At 40.1% G+C, this 22868-nt stretch overlaps 2 protein-coding genes and 2 pseudogenes across 4 annotated transcripts; 1 reads left to right on the top strand and 3 right to left on the bottom strand.

Annotated features, from left to right (window-relative positions):
• Positions 1–837: 837 nt before the first annotated feature.
• On the bottom strand, positions 838–2272 carry LOC147443144 (uncharacterized; annotated as a pseudogene).
• Positions 2273–2821: 549 nt separating this feature from the next.
• Positions 2822–3955, bottom strand: LOC147443143 (uncharacterized). The gene has a single exon (XM_086529794.1). The coding sequence runs from the start codon at positions 3317–3319 to the stop codon at positions 2822–2824; it is 498 nt and encodes a 165-aa protein (XP_086385920.1). The 5' UTR covers positions 3320–3955.
• Positions 3399–4579, bottom strand: LOC147443142 (uncharacterized; annotated as a pseudogene).
• A 9018-nt stretch (positions 4580–13597) lies between these two features.
• Positions 13598–22228, top strand: LOC147443141 (sugar transport protein MST4-like). 3 transcript variants are annotated; one of them, XM_086529792.1, is made up of 4 exons: positions 13598–14048; positions 14144–14463; positions 14855–15493; positions 21737–21961. In XM_086529792.1, exons 1-4 carry the CDS (start codon positions 13877–13879, stop codon positions 21944–21946), a joined length of 1341 nt encoding a protein of 446 aa, XP_086385918.1. In that variant the 5' UTR covers positions 13598–13876; the 3' UTR covers positions 21947–21961. The 3 variants fall into 3 exon arrangements, with proteins under 3 accessions (XP_086385918.1, XP_086385919.1, XP_086385917.1); XM_086529793.1 differs by lacking the exon at positions 21737–21961 and adding an exon at positions 22106–22228 and having other exon boundaries at positions 13599–14048; XM_086529791.1 differs by lacking the exon at positions 21737–21961 and adding an exon at positions 15590–16085 and having other exon boundaries at positions 13600–14048.
• Positions 22229–22868: the final 640 nt, after the last annotated feature.

The raw sequence follows: 22868 nt of genomic DNA, 5'->3' as shown, positions 1-22868 counted from the left end.
AACTACTTGTCATTTGTTACAATGATATCCTTCATAGATAAAGAGCCAACTTTATCAAAATCAAAAATTATCAGGCCTTCTAACAAAAGCCATGTAACTAAATCTTCACACATAGTGGATTTATTAGTATCCTCATTTGCTCTCTTCTTGAGGAAACTATTCGATTTCTGCATAGCAAAATACGTTGGCTTGATCAAGTGGTACAAGTCTTGTACTTTCTTGAGATTTAGCCACTTCATTAATATAGTCTCTTTGTCATCCCTGGACAAATTTCGTGCCTACATAATTGTCATAACAAAATAACATGGTTTAAAAAGTGACGTATTATTTTTGTGAACATAAGTAAGGCAATGTTTTTAGCTTTTATTGCATACCTGAAATTCCAACACACATTGATTTTGATTCATTGAACATCCCCCATCAGATTTCTGCTCCTAAAACAATTAAAGTCCACTCTTTTATTTTGTAGCCACATGCAAAAATATTTAAAGAATCTTATTCTTGTGAAGAAAAAAACCTTTTTCTTTTTAAGCTTCAAAAACTTCGAAGCTTGATCTTTCTCCTTTAGTAGCTCTTCAATCTTAGAAGTAGCCTATAGAAGTGGGAAAACATGGCTTTTTTATAACATTAAAATTAAGTAGGGTAAGTATTTCATTAAATAAATATTCCATGTGAAGCATCTGTAAATAGTACCTTGCGCTTTCGTGTGCTTTTTCTTTTCTGTTCTTGGTTTATGCCACTTATAATTTGTGTTCTTCCATTGATTTTTTCATTCAAAAATTATTTATGAGAGGGTGCAATCAACAAAAAGTTTTAGAGTGAAAAACAATACATGAATTAGAATTGTACCATTTTTGTGATATGGTCTTCACACTCATCTAATTCATTGTTTACTTCCATATCCTTTTCTTGATAGCATTGGACAAACTCTTCATCTTGCATGTAGTTTCTATATGCCTGCGCATTAAGCAATTGAATTTGGATATCTCACACACACATACACACATGTACACAAAACTAGCTAAATTTACCTCAATTATTTCAATTGATATCTTTGTGTGTGTGTGTGTGTGTGTGTGTGTGTGCGCACACGCTTGTGTGTATGTGTGTGTGTGTGTGTGTGTGTGTGTGTGTGTGTGTGTGTGTGTGTGTGTGTGTGTGTGTGTGTGTGTGTGTGTGTGTGTGTGTGTGAGAGAGAGAGAGAGAGAGAGAGAGAGGAGTAAACCACACATACCTCATAAGCATCACTTTGTAAATCATGATTTTCCCATGGCATCTTAGGAATGTATGCTTCCGTCTCTCTGTAAACACATAATAACAAATTTTATCATGATAGGTCATACATTATTGTTATTTTGAGATAGAAGTGCTTACATGAGTAGCTTGTGGTTGCTCCTCTTCTTCTTCAATAGATATACAAGTGGTTTCTTGTGCACAAGCATCCTTTAGCTATTCAATAACAACAAAAGCATTACTTTCTTCATCATTAGTTTTCATATAAATTTCCAATACCTTAGAGGATTACTCACAAGTTTTGTGAGTGAACCATATTCTCCTAGCTCACTTTCTCCTTGTAGTTCACTTTCTCCTCCATCATTCTCATGAAATTCTTGGTTATCATCATCATCATCTTTTTCTTTTTCTATCTAATCTCATGAAAACATTTCGATTATACTTTGACATAATAGAAGTTCATTACTTAGAGAAAATCCTACAAAATGACACATACCATTGGGGTGCTAGAAGATAATTCGTTGTTTGGTTTCTTTTTTCTCCATTTTCGTTTTGCCGCAAGAGACTTGATGGCCCATGTATAAACGTCCTCTTCTTTCCAATGATAATTTTGTCCAGCTACTATTACAGGCTTAAGCTCACCTTTATTTTTTCTTATTACATCCAACACGGTATTCTTTCTCTCCATATTATTTCTAAGGTCTCCAAATGGCTTGTGTTTGGCAAACCATCCTCTAACAAACCCATAGTTTGAATAAAGAACTCTATGTTGGTTATTACCCTCTTTTAAGAGGAAATCCTTACCATAGACTTTATTGGGTTCTCTAAGCTTAGGAGGTGGAGGTCTAAACACCTACTCATATATGATTGGGTCATATTTCTCGTTGCTAGTAGTGTCAACACCTATAGAGATGCTAGATGGAGAAGAAACAACTCTCTTATTTCCAAGATGATTGGCCCTCCAAGAATCTAAAAATTTGAGGGCCTCTTCATTAGAGAAAGATACTAGTTGCTCCACAAAGGACTGTGGATAACTCATATCTGAAAAGACAAAGCATTGAACACACACATGAGCAGCAAGACATTTAAGTAACAAAGTTTATCTCAAAAATTATACACACACTTGTCATTACTTTATAAGTAATGTTTTAGAAAGACATGTAAAGAAAACTGTGACAATGAATACAACAATTGTCATGTATAAAATAATATGAATTTTAAACTACTTCTACAAGTATACTAGCCATGCTTGCATACTAACAATAAGTACAATAATATCCATCCATAAAGCAGGTCTCCCAGAAGTTCTAGCATACTCTATGATGAGGTTCTAAGAAAGATATGCAAAGAACATCGTAACAATGAAGTTAGCAATTGTCATCCATAAAGCAATAGTCATTCTAAACTACTTCCACAAATGTACTAGCCATGCTTGCATACCATATGAGTGAAGTTATACAAAAGATATGTAAAGAACACCATAACAATGAATACAAAAATTGTCATTCATGAAGCAATAGTCTTTCTAAAATATTTCCACAAGATTACTAGCAGTGATTGAATAAAAGGGGCTACCACAATTATATGTCTATGGAGAATGCCAAACAATAGGTATCCATCTAGCCGTCTGTCCAGGCTTTATAACCTTTTTTTGTTTTGTGACTCTCCAATCTTTAATTTGAATGGAACATGTATCCCAACTTCTCCATTGATGCTCCTCTCTGCAAACTTTATAAGTGTTTTGTCGGTATGCATCATGCTCAAATAAAGCAAGCTTTGCCCTTTTCCTTTCGTAATTAGTCTCTCTAACAACAGCATGTTGAATCTGTATTGCATTCTCGCTATTCAAGCACACTTGAACTATATCATGGACCTCCACCCATAATGGAACATTTCCACAACCTCCGTCCATTAACAAGCTATCACACTGCCTCAAATCCTTCACCTCATAAGCAATGAGCCTTTGCCTCCTTGGTATTGGCAATGGAATAAATTTGTGAAGTATAGAGTAGATGGGCCGAACACAATCCCATGTGAAAGGCAAAGGGGCCTTCTCAAGCACACTCATTTGAGTAACTGGATCCATTAACAATTGTTATGAGTCCTCATTTCCCACAATGCATTGCTTGTAATACCGTCCACCAAAGAAAAGCATACACTTTCCATCAAGTTGTGTTGAGAACAAGGATGTTATACAAGCCTTCCAATGACCTCTGTGTTCCACCGTTGCATCATCGGTATCCACCTTCACTATGACATTGGCGCCCACATTAAATATATCCCCTTTAAAGAGGACCTTTTGGTATGTCTTTACTTCCAAACATTGGAAGTACTGCTCTGGAATGTTCCAAAACTTCTTTAGATAAGTTTTCTCTTCACTAGTAGGATCTCTATAAGTGCATCTCTTCTTTGATATTGCAATCCCCTTGAGAAGAACATTTCTAGTGCATGGTGAATTGCTTCCATATTTTAATAGATCACTCCACATAGATTTAGCCTTTTCAATTGAAGACACAACCAATAGCCCATCCATATGTGATGGAGAGAAATCATGTGATGGAGCATCTGCTAATAGCGAGCTGCTTTGAGAAAGAATCAATGCACAATGTAGGTCCTTCAAAAACCTTTCAGAAGGTAAGAGATTGTCACTATCACCACGGATAGCCTGAAAAGCTCTTGTGAAGAACCTTCTCAAATAGAACTTTGCAAATGAAGCTTCATCCTCTATGTTATTTGTTTTGATGGAGCTGTATGCCTTTACAAGACGCTCAAATATGTAACACCAAAAGCGGTCATGCAACCCATGGCGCAAGACATCATCAAGCATCTCACCATTACCTATAAACAAGCTATCAAGAGATTATTCTCCTGAACAAATATATCAAACTTATTGTTAACTAATCAAGATATACATACCAGCTACATGTTCTAGAGGTGATGAGTTCGCACCAAATATTTCTTCATTTCGAACTCTCCATGATTGTAGCAATGTCTTCACAACTTCTATGTCTTTCACAGACCATCCATGATCTCTAATATGGTTGTAGAAGTTGTGTGCAATGTCAATCAGCAAAAATCCCAAGACATGCATTTCAGGAGGAATGCCACTAACAACTCTCAAAACATATGGTAGACACCACTGAATGAACTTTTGGTTCTCCTCTGTCTTGAAGCTTGCAAAGTAGATGCTTGGGGAGTTAGGCCAACGTCCATATCGAATGGAGGTAGGTGCTGCCTTTTTAACAACACACACAACAACATCGATTTCTTTCTTCAAAGGAGCCTCAACACTTTCAAATAAATGTGAGATATATTTCTTGAATACATTCAATGATAAGATATGCATTGGGTCGTAGACTAAATCTAGAGAGAGATCAAATCCATATAGATCATATAATCTCCAGAGTATGGACTCTCCTGAGAGACCAGCTTCTCTTCCATGTTTCCTTCTGAATCTAGTGGAGAAGATAATCCAAAACTATTTTTGAAGCTTTCAAAGTTATGTGCCAAAGCTTGATGGCGATAATAGGTTGATGCATGAACTTGTCTACCACCTGCACAATACATGTTACATGTGCACCATGTATTTCTTTGAGAATTGTTGGGCTTCTTGCCTTGTCCCATGGCTCGGGTAGGTGTTGCATTATGGGGTCCATCAATGTGTTCTTCTAGATGGTTAATTGCTCTACTATCACTCAGGTCATTGGCAAGATCTAGTCTTTGTTCTGAATCCATTTTTTGTTTTTTGCTAATGGAAGGATGGAGATTTCCTAGAACATCTTGTTGTTTGTGGTGATAAAAGGTACGCTTGGTTACAAGGCACCAGCCATTGTCAGAATGCTTGCAAAGATAATTGCAATCACACTTCCAAAACTGTGTTCTCTCCATAACTGTCAAAGAAAAATAACTACCCATGTTTGTAATATTCATTAAGCTACAACACAACATGCTCTAAGAGAAATAAATTATGGCTTTCCAAGAGGTACTAGCCCATTCATCAAACACAAGTTCTCTCTCCGTTACAAAGTTAAGCACTTCAATGCTATGAGAAATAAACAAACATGAAAATACATAAATTACTTTAACTTCACAAGAAGTAAATGATCTCATAAAAGTATTCTTCTATGTAACTTATTTTGAATCTACCAAGGCTTTTCATAAGTACAAAGTCTTTTAGCCGAAATGAGACGGATTATCATACTCATTCTATAGTTCATCAATGACAAAGACATGTTTCCACCTCCATAGTGGGTCACTTTGTAATATTTGATAAGGCCTAACTTTTCTTTTGCCAACACTAAGTTTAAATTTCCATCCCAATCAACCAAATCGTCAAGAAAAATCTTTTGTATATTCCAAACTTTTTTCCCGTTAGAAAATAAGTTATATCTTATTTCTGGCCATAACACTTTTATCTCCGAGCGTTGCAAAAGATCTTGGCAATATTGTGATGCTAGATCTTCTCGTAGCTCACGAGAAAATGTTCGTAAAAAGAAAGCTCGTTCTCCATCATCTTGAAGCCCAGTGGACAAGTGATTTTGAAGAGACATTTTGAACTAGCAACCAAAGAACAATGAAAAGAATACTACGGATTTAGAATATTAGCATCTTTACAGTCAAAACATTAGCATCTTTAACACAAAGCCATTAGCATCTTTAACAGATTTGATATGTCCCGATATGTCTCTCTCTCTCTCTCTCTCTCTCTCTCTCTCTCTCTCTCTCAAAATGGTGTGCTTATTGCCCCTTCATTCAAAATGGTGTGCTTATTACAAGCAACCCACTCACTGTCCTAATAAATTAACAAACACTTGGGCTATGTCTTCTATGGTTCTTTTCAATCTACAGCAAATGCCCATAAGTCTTCCCCCCACCCATTTAGATAGTGGATGGTTCATATGTGGTCTATGTCTTACAATTAACAGACATGTGGTCTATGTCTTCCATGGTTCTTTTGCATCCATAGCAAATACCTATGTCTACCAACAATTGGGCTCTAGCCTGGCCTATCATTTTAAAGGCCAACGCCCCCCCCCCCCCCCCCCCCCCCCCCCCCCCGGGTCATGGGGGTGGTGTATGTCTTCCTTAGTTGTCGATTATCTCGATCATAGTCCAAAGCCCAAGCGGAAGGGTATGGGCTATGGCCATTATCGTAACCTTTATGTGAGGTCCCACTTGGAGCATGTATGCATGTATACCTATTTTGAGTCATGTATGCCAAAGTGTAGGCCCTCATGTTATGTGCTAGAGTCAAAAGAATATCCCTAGTTCATTTATGGGGACCAAAGTTTCTCTCTCTCTCCCTCCATAATGAGTCCATGACTACAAGATGCGTAAGTTCTCTCTCTTCATGATTAAAAAAAGCCGTTTAGTGTAATCCCACTTACAAATTTTGAGATTTACCTCTACATTTTAAATTGCCAACCCTAAACCGGCTGACATTGTCATTGCCGAGCATCTTAACACAAAGCCAAGTAGTGTTCGAAAACATTATTTTTCCAAACATACACAATTCCTTTCCTTGAATTTGCCAAGAGGAAATTCAAACAAAAAACGCCACAATATTAAGCTAAGACGCATTTTTACCAAACACTGAGAGCTTTCAAAGAATTCTTAAAAGAAGTTTTATTTTTTATTTTTTTGGGGTGGAGGGACAGGGCTCAAATTAAGACACATTTTAATTTGCCGGAATGAGGAACTCTGGTTTTTTTTTTTTTTTTTTTGCACGAAGCATAGTTCATCAAAGTTATTGCTCAGATTTTGGGTTTGGGGAGGGAAGGGGGGAGGGGGGGGGGGGGGGGGGGGGGGGGGGGGGGGGGGTGGGTTTGGGTTTAAAAGAATTACAAAATTATTAAAAGAAAGTTACCTGCTCAGTAGGCGCAATCGGGCAGCAAATTCGTCAACGGCGGGCAGCAGATGACGCGCGCAGCAGCAATGAACTGGTGTCTCGTGTAGCTTCGGGCAGCTTCTGACACGCGCAGCAGCAATTAACCTTCGGGAAGCATCTGACGCGCGCAGTAGCAGCTTCGGGCCGATATTGCACAGCTGATCTCTCTCTCTCTCTCTCTCTCTCTCTCTCTCTCTCTCTCTCTCTCTGTGACGATATGTCCGATATAAATAGACTGGCACTCGAATAATGGGATATAAATAGACTGGTTTGTGGGATACAAATAATGGCCGATATACTAGACTAGCACTCGAATCCTCTCGACAATTGGCAATGAAAGGGGATACATCATGATGGTATGCGCAACTGTCCTCGTGGTTTCAGAGACACGGGTTCAGTATGGAAAGATTACCCCCCTTCCAATACTCTCTTGAGGCTCCATCACTGGCAATTGCACGAACGGAGATTAATAAAATCATCCGACAGGATCTTATACAGTTGGATACTAAGAGGACATGGGTAGACCCTACATAAGAATTGGGCACGAAGATGGCCGACTACAAAGAAAACTTCCTACAACTATCTGGAGATGGATTTGTGATTCACCCGAGTTACATGGATACCCACCTGTCTCATGGTTTGAGATGTGCTATTGGTCAGATTCGTACATCCTCACACCATTTGGAAAATGAATTTGGCAGATTTAGGGGAATCCCACCTGAAGCACAATTTGCAAGTTATGCGGAATGTAGCCGGAGACAGAATTACACTATATATGCCACTGCACAGTATACTATGAGATACGTGAGTGTTTTCATTGCCTCTTTAAAGAAGGCTTTGGACCTCTAGATAGAATCATGCAATACCAAGATCAAAGATGCTTAGGCTTGTACCTACTCGAACTACATCGGCACAGGGATAATCTAATGAGAAGACAAAGAGCACTACAGCCTCAGAGGCAGATCACAGATTTCTTCGGATCGAGAGAAGCAGGAGTGGAAGGGGAAGCAAGAGGCCAATAGCCAACACAAAGGAGTACCCACATTCATACCAAAGGCACCCTAATTGACAGAGCGATTGAGCTTAGGAAATCGAGATGACCACGACCAAGATGCAGAAGCACACTTCACCGGAGGAGACTACAACAAAGGATTAGAAGCATTCTAGCTAGACACCCAGAATGCTCCTAAGAAGTTTATTTAATACTTTGTATTTAGTTTTTCACATTTACCTTTACACTTAGTACTTTAGTACTAAGGTACCCAGACATTGTAACAAATTCACGACTTTTGTATCAGTTTGGTCTCATAGGTCATTCTGGCCTTTTGAAGACGTTAATATAACATTTCATTTCATTTCATTTCTCTCTCTCTCTCTCTCTCTCTCTCTCTCTCTCTCTCTCTCTCTCTCTCTCTCTCTCTCTCTCTCTCTCTCTCTCTCTCTCTCTCTCTCTCTCTCTCTCTCTCTCTCTCTCTCTCTCTCTCTCTCTCTCTCTCTTGAATAACAAGTCTTGAGTTCAACTCTCCTCGTCGAATAGATCTTTAAGATCTCTTGGGATAAATGTGTCCGGCCACTATCGCAAGCTCTAAGTTGAAGTTGAACTGTGTCCAGCCAATGTCCTCCTACGCTCTAGGTTGAAGTTCCATGGCCTAGGATTAGTGTAATCCCCCTATAAATTTTGAGATTGACCTCTAAATTTGAATTTGAAGATGAGAACACCTTCAAATTTAGTCAACATACCTCTATTGTTTCCCATCTATAGGTTTCCCTACCCACAAATAAGTAGAGTAAATCCCTAAAAGCCAAAATAAATAATGGGTTTTTATCGGGAAATTTACTTGAGATGACATACCTCTAACACCCTCTTTGCAACTCATAGTGTAGAGAAATAGTGAGACCAAGTCGATGAAGAAGCTACCATGGACACCCCAGTAGCAATCAACTATTGGGTATACCCTGATTTTGCTATGGACCTGACTTGACCAACAACAATGGATTGGTGCACTCATGCATATTGTTTTAGATACAACTGAAAACTTGACCATCTTCTATTAATCCTTGATTATCTGGTAATAGATCGCTCATATTCCTACCTCGTCAGAGCATTTGTATCATTAGCAAATTGCTGCACCAGGGATGTGGGATACCTTTTATCTTGCCTGCCTCCAATTCTGCCTGCACCAGCCATCCCAATGCATCATAGTAGACATCATACAATAAGGGGCAACATGGCAGCCCTGTCTAATGGATTTTATCAGAGGAAAGACATCAATAAGATTACCATCTCTCTCTCTCTCTCTCTCTCTCTCTCTCTCTCTCTCTCTCTCTCTCTCTCTCTCTCTCTCTCTCTCTCTCTCTCTCTCTCTCTCTCTCTCTCTCTCTCTCTCTCTCTCTCTCTCTCTCTCTCTCTCTCTCTCTCTCTCTCTCTCTCTCTCTCTCTCTCTCTCTCTCTCTCTCTCTCTCTCCTGCAGACCGCAAGACAGGACGAGGGCGCTCTCTCTCTCTCTCAAGATACCACCAATCAACAGCTGTTGAAATACAAGGAGCATGATTTGACAAATCTCCCAGCTAGACACCAGGAGGACATGGGTACAGCCAGCACAGGAGCTAGGCACAAAGATGGCTTTCTACAGAGAGCATCTCCTTCAGCTTACGGTTGATGGTTTTTTGAGGAGGCCCAGATACATGGACACCCACTTGTCTCATGGGATACGATGTGCTATCGGCTAGATACGCACATCTTCACACCAGTTGGATCGAGACTGGGAGATACAGCGGAGTACCAGCAAAGGCCAGGACATGCCCCCTGTGTGACATCAAGCCTCAGAGTTGCACTACACATGCCACTGCCCCGTCTACTACTAGATACGAGGCCACTTCCGTTGCTTGTTCATAGAGGGCTTTGGACCATTCTCCAGAGTCATGCAGTACGACGATCAAGGATGCTTGGGTTTGTTTTTGCTCGAGCTACGCAGACACAGAGAGAGCCTGATGAGAGGAGAGGCTAGTCAGTCTCAGAGACAGATCACAGATTTCTTTAGAGCTGCCACTGGACACCCGAAGGAGTTACTACCATAGCAAAGCTCGTCGTCTCACACCAGAGGCACACTGTTCGATCGAGCGACTGATCTGGGGAGATCCAGACACCCATGATTGTGGAGGACTACACAGCATCGGCGGAGGCTGCATCAAAGGACTCGGATCACTTTGGCTCGACATGCACGACGCTCGGTCAGACTACTGACCATGGAGGAGATTGATGAGATCCGCCAGCAAGACCGATGCTGGATCTTTTGTGATCTAGCTATCCTAGCTAGCTTCTTAGTTCACACCTAGTAGTTTAGGATTCCATAGTAATTTATTGTGACATTTGTCATTTCATTTTTGTCATCTTGTTACTCTGACTTTGTATCAGATCCACCACATTGTAATTTTCTGGTCTCATAGGTCACTTTGGCCTTTTGAAGACGTTAATATAACATTTCATTTTCATTTCATTTCTCTCTCTCTCTCTCTATCACACACACACACACACACACACACACACATGTGAACAATGATCATACACCACTCATTGCTCTCTCTCATGTATGTGACAATACTCATTATACATTGAAATCTATAGCCACAACATTAAGTTGCATAATTTAATTCAAACTTTGCAAATTGTGTGGGCTTTTAAGGGTGCATGACACATAAGCATGGTGAGTGCCACTTAATGGTGAAGAACGATCAACATGTAAGTCCCATCGTAGGATATTTTCATGAATAGAAAAAGTTAACCTGGGCATCATAAGCTTTTGACATATTGATTGCTTTTGATATACTTCATGCATCAGGTCCTATAATTGAGCTTTTAAGTGTGAAACAGTTGAAGAGAGGAGATGGAATTTGAAGAAGTGAAAGAGTAAAAAAATAGCAACCAACAATCAAAATACAAGTGAACTTACATAAGGATATATTCTCATTTTGGTCAAGATGTATGCAAATAGGTGATTTTGTTGCATAAGATCGGTGTAATTTCCTACCCTCAAAATGCACATATGTAAGTATATGGTGTGAGGAATCAGGACATCAACCACACTTAGCTAGATATGTGGTGTGTCTTCTAGAAGCTCACTATGTTGTGGTAAAGTCATTATGCATGACATGCCAAGGAATTTTGTTGAAAGCTTCTATAAGAGAGTACATGCTATTGGAGATCGAGGTAGTTGATTGGAATAGCTAGAATATTTGGTTCAAGAAAAGCTACATCATTGAGCTCTAGCTTGTGTGGAAAGAGTACTATGGTGGAGTTTGTAATATAGTGAAGCATTGAAACAAGTAACAAAGCTAGTCCATCAAAAGAAGCTTGCATGGACAATTGCTAGAAATTTGACAATAGTGTAAAACTTGAAACCAAAAGGGTTTTTTTGTTGACAATCACTCATGCTATTACTTAGGCTTGGATGAAGTTTATGCAAGACTGAAAGAAGAAGAAGTTGGCCTTGAGCTCGTTATTATACTTGCCAAACTTTGGCAAGTAGCTTCAACCAAGCGGTGTTGCTCAAAGAGTGCTAATATTTCTTGTAGCATAATATGGCACATGCGATTATGTTGAGGGTGATGGCATGTAGAGCTAAGGAAGGCATGACAAGTTGTTATATTTTATTCTAGAGCTCAATCCCTCTATCAACACCTTGGTCCTGCAAAGGCAATACAGTGTAACACAAATAAACACAAAAGAAGATAAAAGTTGATGTCAAAAGTTGAATTAACTCTGCAAAAATAAAGCAGTTAGAATTGCTTGTGTTAGAGCCTAGTCCAAAAATAGTTAAAAAGTGCTTACAATATCATGAACAATTTCGACTATATGGAAAGTGTAATGTAAATTATGGCTTGCAAGCAACCTTGCATCACAACACATGCAGATGGATGCCTTAAAGCTTCATAACCTGCTCATTGCACTTGACTTGCTTTCTTCAGTACATTAAGCCAGAGTTTCAAGACATGGAGCCATACACTATCAAGCCACATTTGAGTTGCCTTAATACACTACTCTAAGCATGCCTGAAGGGCCTATCTTTCCCTTTTCTGTAACTTCACCTAACTAGATATTTGTGCATGTTCACTAGAAGCTCATGATGTTAAGCACTCTATCAAATACAATGAGAAAGAATATAATTTCCTACATGATAAAATGTACAAAATGTTGTGCTTTTGTTAACAAACAGACTATCAGAAGAAACGTATAGGAAACCAATTCTAATCTTAGATTTTCATTGTAAATGCTTAGAAGTAGATAGTTACCATTCAGTAATTGTGTTGGACCTAGGATTTGCTCGCTCTAACTAGTAACCACATAGCTACTATAACAAAACTCTAGAGGCACCTTGAGATTGCTTGTCCCATCGAGCAATTCTTAACTTACCATATAGAAACTCATAATTTTGCTCTTTGTAGCTAGCAACTCTACAAACTTACTATATAGGAAACCCAACGGAGCTTATAAATTGCTAGTTTCATCTAGCAATTACTAACTTACCATATAAAAATTTTGGAATTTCCTACTTGGATCTAGCAACTCCACATACTTACCATTTAGAAAATCTAGAGGCATTTTGAATTTGCTAGTTCCATGTAGCAAACTACAACTCACCATATAGGAAATTCTGTAAAATAATAATTTTGCTAGATCCATCTAGAAAAAAGCTCTAAAGTTTCTAGTTCTATCTAGGAAGTACACAAAACGCAATGGGTGTTGCTATATGGTAACATGTCCAAAGTTCCTTGTGTGTTGCTGGACAATCCGCAGAGCAGGCAGCTGTAGGGGGGGTTCGAGATAGAGGCCGGGGGGGGGGGGGGGCACGTGTAGCAAGAGGCGGAGCTGGGCAAGCAGCCTGAGGACAGGCAATCGTAAGGAGGCCATGGCATGGCACTTATTAGGGTGCAGGGGCCCGGGGGGGAGGGGGGGGGCTCTCTCTCTCTCTCTCTCTCTCTGTCTCTCTCTCTCTCTCATGGAAAAGGGGGGGGGGGGGGGGGGGGGGGGGGGGGGGCTCGTCTATGAACGTCACGGGAGAAACTCAAGGGATCTACGGTGGATGTTCAATCCACCGTTGATCCCATCTTTGGGTATAAAAAAAAAAGCGTCCCCCACTTGCCCGCATCGAGACTCGACCAAAGCGCACTACCTATCCAACCCAACTGACGCGATTGCTTGAAAGCTGTGCAACCCCAGTACTATATAAGTCTGCCCCCCCTACTGCGTCGATCCAACAGCCCAAAGCCCTCCCCGCCCCGCCGATCACGCGCCAACCGTAGATCCTTGAACCCGACCCCGTGTCATTTATAGACGAGGGGGGGGGGGGGGGGGGGGGATCTCGGCAGGGAAAGGGTATCCAGAGACTTTTGGAGTTTTATTTATGCATTATATTATATATATTATAATAGAAGAAGAAGAGTACTTTGACGTCCAAGAAACCTCCTCACTTGCCCTTTTTCCAAAAACGACGAGACGTAGCATACTTGACTTCGGAGGTGAGGTTCAAGTCATTCCATTTCTGTCGAGCGTTCCGCTCGGATGAGAAACAGAAAGTTGCCCAAGTTCGTACTTTCAAATGATGGACGTAGCGGATTAGTAGGCTTGAATACTAACTAATTAGCTCTGGATTAATGGCGGCAGCGAATGAATTACCTTGCGGATTAGTAAGCATGACTACTAATTCTTAGCTCTGGATTAATGGTGGGGACGATGCAAGCTCTCTGTGCATAGTATATATGGAGAGCGGAGCAGCAGTATGTGCATCATCATCATCAGCAGAAACTGGCACCTTATCGATACGATCAGCAGTGCAGAGGAGTGAGGCCCGCATAACTGCGTATGTTGTGCTCATGTGTATCATGGTGGGCAGCGGGGGCCTCATCTATGGCTATGACCTCGTCATTGCTGGTAACGTAATCTAAGCAATATATGGAACCTAGCTAGACATGATTAGCTCTTATACTAAGCTTCATGCTCCACTTGTGTACTCTTGTGATATGCAGGCGGGATGTCGATCATGGATGATTTCCTTATCAAATTCTATCCCGACGTGCACAAACACAAGATAAACGCAAAGGAGGACAACTACTGTAAGTATGACAACCAGGTCTTTCAACTGTTCTCATCAAGTCTTTACCTGGCCGCCTTGCCGGCCACCTTCTTTGCATCTGCGGTGAGCGAAAAACTTGGAAGGAAAGTGAGCATGCTCTTGGCTGGCTTGTTCTTCATCTGCGGGACCATCATTGGCACGGTTTCACAAAACCTTGCCATGATTATTACTGGAAGGTCCCTTCTCGGATGCGGGATCGGCTTTTCCTTGCAGGTATATGCTAATTTACATTCCTCCTCAAATAGGTGTAGACTTCTGCAAGCCCGGGGGATCCACTAAGGGTTATTGTATGGTAACATGTGATTGTAAGGGAGGGGGTTTTACATGAGTTTTGATTTTATGAAGATTGGTCCCATATGTAGGGGTCAAAAGGGGGCAGTTGATGCATGCAGGTGATCTCCCCTTATCATTACTAGTGAATTCCGTTGCGTCTGCAAGTAACAAGCACATTGCTCGAACTTGCGGTGTAAGCCAAGACATCATCGTTTATGTGGTCTTCCTTTAAGGAATGAGAGCTAAATGTGTGTGTGTGTGTGTGAGAGAGAGAGAGAGAGAGAGAGAGAGAGAGAGAGAGAGAGAGGTGTTGTATATTGTGCGCTTGCAGGCAATACCTATGTACTTGGTGGAGATAGCACCGCCGAACATGAGGGGGATGCTGAACATGCTATGTACAGTGTATGTCGTGATAGGGGCAATGTCAGGCAACATCGTTAATTATGTCGCAGACAAATTACATCCATCGGGGTGGAGGCTCTCACTGGGGGTAGCAGGATTACCAGCTCTATTGCTTACATTATGCAGTCTTATAGTAGTAGAGACTCCGACGTCTTTAGTGCAGAGGGGGAAGTTGGAGGAAGCCAAAGAGGTGCTCCAAAAGATAAGGGGAAGCAGAGACATATTCGGCGAGTTGGACGAGCTGGTAGCACAGGCGGAAAGGTCACGAGGGACGGCCAGTAGCTGGGAGGCATACAAGCAGCTGTTTTGTGAGAGGAGGCATAGAGGTGAGTTAGTGGTGGCTTGCTTGCTGCCTTTCTTCCAGCAGGTGGCGGGCAATGATGCCATATTGTTTTATGGGCCTTTCCTTTTCAAGTTGGCTGGTTTTGGTGACCAGGCCTCCCTCTACTCAGCCATCATCATTGGTACTGTCTGTCTCCTGACGGTCTCAGCTTCCCTCTTCTTTATCGATAAAGTCGGTCGCCGCCACTTACTTCTTGTCGCCTGCATCTTCATGGTTTCCACCCAGGTATGACTCTCTCTCTCTCTCTCTCTCTCTCTCTCTCTCTCTCTCTCTCTCACACACACACACACACACACGTGATTTTTGTTATGATCGTGCAAGGTGGTGATTGGGAGCCTCTTTGCGGCCTTGTTAAAAGGAGATGCGAGGAAGCTACCACGAGCAGCAGGCATAACAGAAGTGATCATGGTGTGTGTATTTGTGATGAGCTTTGCAGGTTCAATAGGGCCTCTTGCATGGCTAATACCAACTGAGGTCCTATCGCAAAATGTCCGGTCGGCTGGAGTCTCTGTGGTGGTGTTCGTGAACATGCTCTTCAAGTTCCTCATTGCCCAAACTTTCCTGTCCATGCTGTGCTCATTCAAGTTTGGGGTCTTCTTCTTCTTTGCAGGATGGGGCCTTGTAATAGCCACCTTTGTCATATTGTTTTTGCCAGAGACCAGCAATGTCCCTCTTTCTGAGATGGAGAATGTGTGGTTGAGCCATTGGTTTTGGAAAAACATCGTTTATCGGCCATCATCTCCCCAACAACATCAAAAGTAGGCTTAGTTTATCATGTTCTGTTTAGGTCTCCTTTATATCCACAAAATTGAATGCTTGTATGTGACTTCATAGGGTTTGTAGGTCTCTGCAATTTATTTATTTTTAGTTTGGCTGGCATTACGCCTGCCTTTGTTGGGTGGCTCTTCTATGGTGTTCGAGCTCCGACGCATCGATATAATGGCCTCTTCATCTGGGTTCATAGATCTTTCACTAAGAATTACAAAGGGCCCTGAGAAATAACAACTAATGGGAAGAACCATGCTATTGTTGGCTTGCTTAAAGTGTTGCTCATCCAACATATGCCTATTAAATGGGCTTGTTGGTGAGGTTAGCACTCATAGACTAGCTTTTAGCTTGGCTATTTGAGAATTGTTTGGCTTTTGAAGGTGATTTCTGTGTGCTAGAATCAAATGCCAAGTCGAGTACCATTTCTTTTGTCCAATTTTTATCATGTCTTAATATTTGGGCATTCTCACTCAATTGTCAAATTCACATGGTAAAACCTTAGTGTCTACCGAAGGACAGGAGACTAAGAAGGATTGCTTCATTCAAACGAAAGGCTTCTTAATTAGTCAAGTGAAAGTAGTGTATAGGAGGCATCCAAATGGGCATATCGATATTGCATTGCTTCTATTCATCTTTTACTCGTTGAACCGGATCACACTTAAAAGTTTGCAAGCAAATAATCTCTCTCTCTCTCTCTCTCTCTCTCTCTCTCTCTCTCACACACACACACACACACACAAGGTTGGCAAGGGATGGGTGCATAATCAAGTGTACTCACTTTTTACACAAGTACTCAATGTGAGTCAACATGTGCCAAACATTTGGCATCTATGGAGTCTACTATATGTGTTGGCACGGCCAACTCGGATTGAGACTTCAAAAATGTGAATCCTAGCTTTGGCATATTCACAATGTTTAGTACTTCATATGTGAACCAAAGAAATGGAAGTGATTAAAATGGGTGAAGCTTATGGTGCTTATTTTGATTGAGTTCTTTTCTCTATGGGGTAACTTGCATCAAGCACTAAAGGATACAAGAAAATCATAAGAAAAAACACAATACAATTTTGAGTACATTTTATTGTGTAAAGTATTTAAATAGTTGAACATGTTAAGATGTGTTTGTAGGAAAATCCTAATAAATTGAACTGTTAAAAGTTTGGATTTTTTGACATGACCACATTCCTTGTAACTGTATCCATGAATTAGCCAAAAGGGGTTGTAGAATGAGCTCTAGATCTATAAATATCTTGTGCAAAAAAATGAAGTATAACATAATATGTTTTTCGAGAGATCTTCTAAAAATAACATAATATGTTTATTGGGATATCTTCTAAAAATAACACATGACAAAACAATTATCAATAAATCAATTGAAACTCCTCCATATGTGCTTAATTGATGTGCAAGACAACTTTGCAATATACGAGGGATATTGAACTTATATTCAAGTCTTTATTATGAGGATCACAATGTCGCAACATCGTATTATAGGTTACTATTTTTACACACAAAGTACTCTTTGTGAGATCAATCGACAATCATGACTTTCCAATGCGTTATTAATTGTGTGTTTTGTGTGGGTATTGATTCTTGGCTCTCAAAAGTGAGTTAACTATGCTAACATGGCATATTATTTGTATAAAATGCATGTTATGTTTGGCACAACCTGCCAAAAGAGGGTACACTTGATCTTGCACTTCCAAAGATTGTTGGACGAGTTTAGAATGACCCAAACTAGTCTACGCTTAAAGGCACGTGGCATCGAGTGCTACCTTATATATATATATATATATATATATATATATATATGTACACATATATATATAGATAGAGAGAGAGAGAGAGAGAGAGAGAGAGAGAGAGAGAGATGGTGAAGATAACAAAAGAAGAGGGGGGAGCATTGAAAACCTAACGAACAATGCAAGCTTATTTGGTGAGAGCATGCAACCACTTTGACTACATACTTCCATTGGACAGTTTGATGAATGATTAGACAATCTTATGGAAGGTACAAAATGCAACTGTAATCGATGGGGTGCAAGGAATGGAAATTCAATCTAGCTTCATTGTGCAGATAATTGAGTTTTGAATATCGCAAACTAATGTTTTTTGCTTAAACAAATTTGCTTCTATTTCTTCAAGTTTGGTAACCTTTAGCCGAAAGGGAGAAATGTACAACTCAATCTTCATATCAATAAGTCTTGAGATATGACATTGGACTTGAGTTCAATGCATCTTTAAGTCTATTGTAGTTTTATTGTTGAAATCACTTGGGAACCTCCAAGAGGCAAGTGAGAAGATGAGATGCACGAAATTTGGAAGAAAAGATTACAATATGCTTAATCTATATCATTTTGAATGGCAATGTAGAAAAGACTTCATTAGGAAAATGGAAACATCTTTGCAAGGCCTTAGCAATCAACGTTCAAGCTTTACGATCCATGACAATCATTGACCCAAGTATCCAAATGAAATTTCACTTCGAATTGCTTATTGAGGTTGGGTTTAGACAAATGAAGAGGCAAAACAAGCAGGTAGATGAAGTATTTGTTAGTTTGCAAGAGTAGACTCGCTTTCTCATTATCTGGTCCTCCAAGCTTCTACTTTACCAACCTCTTCCCCCCTTGGGAGAATAAGCTTCCATTGCATGATTGGTTGCATCAAACGTCTGTGAGAGGGAAGAGCAGACCGTGGTTACCTCATCGGCCATCATAGGAAAAACTCTAGACATGGGAGAGTAGCCTCCGAGCTCGTGGCCATTGCATTAAAGCTTCAATGTGGCCTATGGTTGGTTGCTCATGAAGTCATTATATTACAATAATTTTCTTGTTTACGTGCGTGACATGCATGCCATCCAACTTTGCACTTTCACCCTTTGAGCCATCCATGTGTGAAACGAGCCTAAAAATACATCAAAGCATAGCATGAGTTGAAATTTATAAACTTTTTATGCTATGAAAATATTGCTAAAACATTGGAAATAACATATATTTCACACACAGTTAGTGCCATACAAAAGTATGGTGGAGAGTTAGTACATTGTCTCTCCAAGATTTTGTAAGGAAGTTGTGTTTGTCCAGTGGTCTAGTTCCTACTGTGCGGGCATGCAAATCAAGAAGTATGTAAAAAACTTGAACTTGTCCATATATTGATGATGCATACTTCTTTTATTCACCACGTTGTTCATCTACACAAAGCAATGGAAAACTTCTTACTATGGTGGTAGAACAAAACCTTTGTGAATAAGCAAAAAGATTTTGTGAGGCCTCAGTGACCATCCATAAAGCACATTAGCAGACTCAAGCATGTGTATTTTAATATATTCCATTTTCATGCATTCATTCATTTTTATACATTGATAAGGAAATTTTTCACATACTAGGGGAAATTCACGTCTTTGTGCAAGCTGTGGAAGCGCTTCAATATTCAAACTGCCTCTTTTTCAAAGTCTTGACGACTTTGTTGAACTTGGTGGCTTTGGGAATAATTTCGGTTGTGATTGAGACATCTCTGAAAAGTTGTTCAACAACATGCTCTAGTAAGCAACATGCCTTGCTTGCAGATCCTTTGTGAGTGGGTTGAATATTGTGGAGTCCATTTCGAAGAAGCTAGTCATGAATGCTTCGAACGTCTGCATGTAGTGTGATGGTAGAAACATTATGTGTGCATACATGCCTATGATAATGTTCTTCGAGGGAGATTTGGTCTCCAGATTTCAAGTTATTCCCTCTTATCTCCAATAAATCGGATTTGAACCTTCGAAATTCTCCTTCAAAGAACTTCGATGCCAAGCCTAAATTATCGCTTTTTCAATTTCTGCAAGGTCTCTTGCTTCTCAGATTCTCGCCCTTCCACCTTCACAATTGAAAAAGTTTAGCCCTTTCTATGAATTTAAAGGCTTATCATACTGGATTACGATGATCCATAAGTGCGATTGGTTGGTCAATTTGTCGATTAATTGATTATCAAGCTTTGATTTGCAAAATTGATGCTATAGATTTGAAAATTTCTCGTTAAAAAATGAATATCAAATTGTTGATTTCCACAAACCTTTGATATGATACTTATTACTACTATTTGGATTCTCGGAGAACGGAAGCTAGAACCATTCAACCTTTCCTCACACACTTAATCATCAACCTTTCACCATCTCTCTCAAAACCCAAGTACATACAACTAGCTGATAGGACACCACACACACACACACACAATACTGATACTGGTACTACTACTACTACTAATACTGGTACTACTGGTATTGTTACTGCTATACTACTATACTAGTACTAGTAGTACTGGTACAATCTATACTGGTACTGGTACTATTAGACTATACTGGTACTAATATTGGCCTATACACTATTGGTACTGATACTCACACACACACACACACACACACACACACACACGGCTAGTATATGGCTAGTTATAGCGTGGTTCTATTTCCTTGGTATTATTAGCTCAGGACCGTTGGCTAGGGGAACCTTTGGTAAACCATTGGCTTGAATTCACTTGGTGATTTTTGGAAAATGTATCATTCAGGGTACCCTAATGGTACCTAACCCACACACACACACATATGTAATGGTATTGATACTGGTAATGTATTGATACTCGTACGGGTACTAGTATTGGTACTGTTTGTGTACTGTATTATATTGGACTTGTACTGGTACTACTTGTGTATTGGTACTGGTATAATTTGCTGGGACTGTTGGGCTGGGTACCTTTGGTAAATAACCGGATTGAATTCACTAGGGTAAAAATATTTTTTAAGGTAGTACCTTAATGGTACCTAACCCTTAGTTGATAAATGAGTTTTGGACGGATTACCCGGCTCTGTAAATGCTGTCTTCTTTTGCTCAATAACGTGGTGGCTCCCTCTTGACGGGTCTGCGATTCAGTGCTCTAAGCTCTCTCTCTCTCTCTCTCTCTCTCTCTCTCTCTCTCTCTCTCTCTCTCTCTCTCTCTCTCTCCAAGGCGGCGCTGTTGCACCTTCCCCCTCTTAAAGCTGGGCCCACCATACGGCTATGAAGGAAGGATGCTCCCTGCTCCAAACCCTATAAAAAGGTGAGCTTTACATGCTCACTTAGCATTGGTGGTGTGTGTAAGTACTTCTGAGGAGTTGTTTATACATTAGGACTATGAGGGTTTTACCTGCAAAGGGGTAATGTTAAGTGTTGGATATATGGAAAAGGGAAAGGATAAGCATGCTATTGTGGAGCTGGCTGCTCCAACTCAATCTCAGGTGATTTATGGTTTTGAAATGGACTGTTGTTTGAATTGTTTGATGGGTTGTAATTCACTTTGGTATGGTAATATTCCTCATGTTGTTTTATATATGGATCTTGGGCAGTATAGCTTAAATGGGCCGAATGAATGGTTGGTTGTGAACAAGGTTATGATAGATTGTGGCCGAATATGGTTATTAATATGGTCATTATGGGTTGTGGAATATAGTAAATATGGTGTAAATGGGCTGCTCATGAAGCCGTAAGTGGTTTCTTATTGCATCGATGTTATGGGCCTTTGCGGCATACATCCCTGGCTTTTTGAACAAATGAGGAATATGGTTTATCCCAACTATATGTATTATGATTTTGGGGATTAACTCTTATACTGACTACCTTACATGTGGTCTTCGACTCCGACTAAAGGGGTGCAAGACTTATGTACTAATGTCTTTTTATGTTACAGGTGATTGCAAAGCATCGATTGACTGCACGAATGAGTACTATCGCTGACCCACATAAAATAGCGGCAATTAATGCCAAACTCTGTAAAGGCAAGAAACAGGTATATGTGGCCCACTTCGAGGCTAAATTGCCTCATAAAACTCGTCTCTGGCCTTATCTCATGAGAGCTTGTAAAGCACAAGGGGCTCCATATGGTTTTCCCCCCTTGTAAATGAAACCATCTCTGAATATATGATTAGATTTACCTTTCTTATTATTTATGTTTGAAAGAAATTAATTTGGGTGACATCTATAACATGTGGGAAACCCATGCATCATCTGCATACGGTGCCAATGTTAACTAAACGTTGTGTTGTTTCCATGGGTGCAGGTGAGGGTTACCTTCTCAACTATGGTTTTCAAAGTTCCTTGGCTTGAAGATGGCGGACTATTATATCTTCTGGCTCTTGATTTCAACACTTGTGTATAAAGACTGTTATGTACTATGAATGTGAATTATACCACCTTTTCATTGACATAGTTTCTAGTGTCTTTTGTAATTTGAAAGGATTCTTTGGTGTATATGTTATATTGTTATTGGAACACACACACTAACACCAAGAAAAGTAATGATACTATTCAAAGACCTAGTTACTATATTTTAATCCCTCGGCGTCTATCTTAGAAAATTTTACCTTGGACTGATCCTTGAGGGATGGGGCTCTCTTCACACGTCCCTTATAGGTTCACCTGGTTGGTTGAAGGATGAAGAGGCTACCAATTCTTACCTTTGGTGGTATATTTCTCTAAATAACTTTTTATGGACTATGCAGAACTTAGCACTATCTCAATGGTTAGAGCTTCCTACGGAGCCTCTTTCTAAAGCATCACTTCAGGTACTTAGATGCATTCATGATCCTATGACATCTGAAATGATAGCAAGGGCTTCACTTGATCTAGCCAACTCTTTGGTTCAAACCATGTCGTTTGATGAATGTCCATACCCTTGTCCAACTTGTCAACAACTCTAAGGAAGGGGTGGTAGAGTTATCTGAATTCATTGAAAACATTCCCATCTTGAAACTTGCTCACAAAGGAGAGTTAGCCAAGTTCTCTTCTAATGATTTCACGAATAGGTTACTTTCGAACAAACT

The sequence above is a fragment of the Adiantum capillus-veneris genome, chromosome 14 (genome assembly GCF_014529385.1).
Source record: "Adiantum capillus-veneris isolate H3 chromosome 14, ASM1452938v2, whole genome shotgun sequence".
NCBI classification, from domain to species: domain Eukaryota; kingdom Viridiplantae; phylum Streptophyta; class Polypodiopsida; order Polypodiales; family Pteridaceae; genus Adiantum; species Adiantum capillus-veneris.
The sequence above is the reverse complement of the archived record's forward strand: the minus strand, read 5'-3'. Positions and strand labels throughout refer to the sequence as shown.